Source organism: Carlito syrichta, unplaced genomic scaffold (assembly GCF_000164805.1).
Source record: "Carlito syrichta isolate Samal-C Ts95f unplaced genomic scaffold, Tarsius_syrichta-2.0.1 Scaffold307981, whole genome shotgun sequence".
Lineage (NCBI taxonomy): Eukaryota > Metazoa > Chordata > Mammalia > Primates > Tarsiidae > Carlito > Carlito syrichta.
In genome coordinates, this window is record NW_007252077.1 from 1553823 (window position 1) to 1558500 (window position 4678).

The 4678-nt window shown below is 55.3% G+C and overlaps 1 protein-coding gene across 1 annotated transcript; it reads right to left on the reverse strand.

Annotated features, from left to right (window-relative positions):
* Positions 1–744: 744 nt before the first annotated feature.
* Positions 745–2292, reverse strand: PRRT3 (proline rich transmembrane protein 3). Its single transcript, XM_021715874.1, has 2 exons — positions 1275–2292; positions 745–1062 (listed from the first exon to the last, which is right to left on the reverse strand). The coding sequence occupies exons 1-2, from the start codon at positions 2290–2292 to the stop codon at positions 812–814; spliced, it is 1269 nt and encodes a 422-aa protein (XP_021571549.1). The 3' UTR covers positions 745–811.
* Between the last annotated feature and the right edge of the window lie 2386 nt (positions 2293–4678).

Consider the following 4678-nt stretch of genomic DNA (forward strand, 5'->3'; position numbering starts at 1 on the left):
GCCGGGGTCCCGCCGGGGCGGCCGCCAGCGCGGCCAGTGCCAACAGCGCGGGCAGCAGGAAGAGCACCCCCACCCCGTAGACGTGCAGCTCCCAGGAGAAGCTCAGCACCCGCCGCAGGGGGCCCCAGCGCAGGGGAGGCGCGGTGGCATTGGCTGGGGGGCTGGAGGCGGGGGCTGAAGCCGTGGAGCTGGCTGAGGGCTCCGGAGGGAGAGGCTGGCCCAGGGCTCGCTGCGTGGTGACTCGAATGAGGCCCCGGCGTGACGTCGAGGGGGCCTGGACTGGGGGTGCTGGGGGATGGCTTTGGGGGCGCCCGGGCCACTCCTCGGCTTCATCTGCAACAATAACAATATTAAAATAGCCCTTTGAAAAGTGCTTTCAATTTTCTGTCATTCTCTAGTGTGATCGGCAACTTATTTAACTTTTCCAGTATCTCTGCAACATGAAGGTCACAGCACCTCACTGGGTGTGGAGAGGATGAAATGTTTAGCACGGTGTCCAACACCAGTAAGTGCTAAGTGGAAGTGAGATATCATTTTTATGAATGAGATTATCAGGGAAGTTGGACCCTACAGGGGCTGAATATTAGAAGTACCAGGAGACCAAGGAATTTCTTGGGATGTGGCCTGGACACTGGAATTTGTAAAAGCGCCTCCAGTGATCTGTAGGAGTTGGAGAATCACTGCACTAAATACATCCATGTTACGTATAAGAACATTCTCGCCCCAGAGTACCCAGTGAGTATTAGTTTATTATCCTAAGGTGCTTGAAGAAGGTCCTGGCCAATTCCTTTAAGCAGGCATGTGTCCCCATTCACTCCCCACCCCCCACCCTCCATATACCCGTCACATGTTTTTGGTTGTTGGACAAAGTATGCCCTTTCCCCCAACCCCCGGCCATGCCCTCACCTGGCTGCAGGGCCCCCACAGGGCTCTCTGTTCCATTTGTAGCTGGGCCAGGGTCTGAGGGACCAGGGACAAGGGACTTGGGGGTGCCCGGGGCCTCCACTGCTCCTCTCACCCGCTGGGGGGAGATGGGATCTGCTCCATTTATTTCAGCTATCTCTGAAATGACACAAACAGTCGTCACCTTGCCCAACCCTCCTGCGGTCCCCAAAGTCCAGTCCCTCGGGAGAAAGGCACAATCACCCGCATCTGCCAGAAGGAGAAAAATGAGAACCAGAGGGATGTAGAGGTCAGACAGAACTGGGGCATCCAGCTGTCCTGGGACACTGTCCCTTCCCAGCCCTGCTCAGCACCCTCACTGTGATACTCACCTTGCTTGGGCGGGCCATCAGGAGCCTCTGAGATGGGCGGACCTGCGGGTTGGGGGCCTGGTGAGTCCTTAGTATCAGGGAGGTCAGCCTGCTTGGGTGGAAGACCTGGGGAGCTGACTTCCCAGGTCTCCCCAGCTCCAGCCTTCCTGGGGGGCTCCAGCGGCAGCTCCTCAGCAGGAGGAAGGCTTCCGGACAAGGCCAAGTCTGGCTGAGTCCCAGGCTCCTGAGAAGACGCCACCTCAACTGGGGATATCGGACCAACACCATGGGCTGCCGGCTCCTGCTGGGTGAAGAGGGGGCCTTGAGCTGCCTCCTGGAAGTCCTCCTGAAGCCCATCCTGTTCTTCCAGCACTGGCCTCCTGACAGTGCCTGAGTGGGACACAAGAGTGGGGGGAGGGCCCTGGTGGTCCAAGGGAGAAGGGTGCGGGATCCTGGTCTTGGCTTTGGCCTTCAGACCCTCATCTCTAGGTGGTCGCTGTCCCACTTGGCCTCCAGGTTCCAGGGAGGGAGGAACTGTGGCTCCCCGGAGTTGGAGTCTAGGAGTTGTGGGGATGAAAGTGAGATGAGGGGGCCCCACGGGATGGGGAGCCAGTGCTTCCTGCTCCAGGGGCTCCTGTGAGTCAGGAGATCCTGTCCAGCCATGGGAGCTTGGCCCTCGAGCCATCTGGAGGTCATCAGTCACTGGAAGTCGCTCTCTCTGAACCCCATGGTCTGCTCTGGGCCCATGCAGGGCTGGGCCAAGGTTAGAGGCTACAGGCTTCTCAGGCATCTCTTCAGCAAGGGCATGGGGGGCATCGGAGTTCCAGGGACCCTCATCTCTGTGGGTCTCCCAGAAGAAGTCAAAAGCCTGGGGCTCCGAGCCCATGGGGCTCTTGGAGTGGGCTCCTGGGATCAGGTGGGTTTCTGAGTGGTCAAGTGGCCTAGGAAGGCCCCTGCCCAGGGCAGGGCGAGCCCCTAGGGATGACAGCAGCAACAGCAGCAGGAAGCCACATACATGGCCCCATGGGCAGGCGGCCATGGTCTACTCCGACGTCTGGGCCTGGAGCCCTCAACTTCCAGTCCTCACTGGATGAACCTAAAAAACGGGAGAGGGATTGATGTGTGAGGGCCGGGGGTTCCCATGGCTTCCTCAACGGACTGGTGAGAGGGAAGGAAGAGTGCTATGCGGTCATGCCGCTTGCCCTCCTTCAAAACCTTCAATGGCGCTCCGTTGCCCTCAGGAGAGAACATGAGCTCCTGTCCCGGCCTTCCAAAGCCGTGGCCATACCAGGCTGCTCACCCGTCTTCAAAACCCACTGGGCTATCCGACTCCCCACGATTTTGCTTCTGCTCTGCCCTCAGTTCAGAATGCCCTCTCCCTTCTCCTTCTTCATTTGCTGAAATCCTATTCCTTTCAGGATCAGGGCTGACCTCCCTGATGCTAAGCATTCACCAGGACCCCAGCCCACAGGTCCTCAGGGGTCTCACTCTGTCGCCCACGCGGGAGTACAGTGGCACGATCATGGCTCACCAAAGCCATGACCCTCCTGGGCTCAGGTGATCCTTCCACCTCAGTCTCCCAGTAGCTGGGACTACAGGTGTGTGCTACCACATTGGGCTCATTTTTTTATTTTTTGTAGAGACGAGGTCTCACTATGTTTCCCAAACTCCTAGGCTCAAGCAGTCCTCTCGCCTTGGCCTCCCAAAGTGCTGGGTTTATAGGTGTGAGCCACTGCACACAGCCTGAAATCCTAGAGTTGAAGGCCCAGTTCAAATATGAGAAAGGTAGAGAGAGAGACATGCATCTGCCTTTGAGGAACGACCTGGGTTTGAATTCTAGCTTTACCGTTTCCTGGGTGAGTTACTTGACCTCTTGGCATTGTGTTTTCCCATAGGCAAAATGGGGATAATAAGAGTACCCAGCTCAAGGGGGTTCTTACAAGAATTAAATAACAAAATACTTAGGGTCAGGCCCATCATAGGAGCTGAATAAACATTAGAGCCTTTCGCTTTTCCCTTTGCCCAGAAAGCTCTCTCTCCCCACTCTCCTTAACGATTCCAACAAAGAATTTGAACACATGCTGTGTGCCAGACCCTTGGGATAAAGCGGCAAATAAGACTGACAAGACTGCCCTCATGGGCTGGCATTCTAGGTAAGAGGCAGACAACACATAATTTTAAACAAGGGGAGCTGTGAAGAAAACAAAACAGGGTTAAGAGACAGAAGGGGCTGGGCTCGGTGGCTCAGCCTGTAATCCTAATACTCTGGGAGGCTGAGGTGAGTGCATTGCCTGAGCCCACAGGTTTGAGACCAGCCAGGGCAACTTGGCAAGACTTCGTCTCTACAATAAATCAAAAATTAGCCGGGCGTGGTAGCATGCGCCTTGTAGTTCTGGCTACTTGGAAGGCTGAGGTGGAAGGATCGCTGGAGCCCAGCAGGTCGAGGCTGGGGTGGCCATGAGTGTGCCACTGCACTCCAGCCTGGGCGACAGAGTGAGACTCCAACTCAAAAGAAAAAGGGGAGGGGTGAGAGATTATTTATACAAGGGGTGCCAGAAAGACCTCTCTGAGGTGACCTTAAGGCTGAATGCTGAAAGAAGGAGCCAGCCATTTGAAGATTTAGGGGAAAAGCATTAACAAAGGGAGCAGCCAGTGCAAAGGCTCTGAAGCAGGACTGAGCTAGGTGAGTTCAAAAAATAAAAACAGACTGGGTGTGGTGGCTTATGCCTGTAATCCCAGCGCTCTGGGAGGTGGAGGCAAGAGGATTACCTGAGCCCAGGGGTTCGAGACCAGCCTGGGCAATTTGGCAACACCTCACTTCTACAATAAATAAAAAAATTAGCTGGGCATGGTGGCACATGCCTGTAGTCCAGCTACTTGGAAGACTGAGGCGGAAGGATCACCTGAGCCCAGCAGGTCGAGGTTGCAGTGACTGTGAGCATGCCACTGCACTCCAGCCTGGGCGACAAAGTGAGACTCCAACTCAAAAAAAAGAAGAAGAAATAAGAACACCAGTGCAGCTGGAGCACAGCAAAGGAAGGAGAAAGCAGCAGCAGGAGATGAAATCAGGAAGGCCACAACAAGGCACCTAGATTTATTCCACATGCCACAAGAAGCCACTTGAGATAGGAAGCATGGGAATGCCAAGGTCTCACTAGTGTTTTTTTTGTTTTGTTTTGTTTTTAGTTGGAGTCTCATTCTGTCACCCAGGTTGGAGGGCAGTGGCATGTCCCCAGTCACCACAGCCTCGACCTGCTGGGCTCAGGTGATCTTTCTGCCTCAGCCTTCCAAGCAGCTGAAACTACAGGCACATGCCACCATGTCCAGCTAATTTTTTGATTTATTGTAGAGATGAGGTCTCGCCAAGTTGCCCAGGCTGATCTTGAACCTGCGGGCTCAGGCAATCCTCTCACCTTGGCCTCACA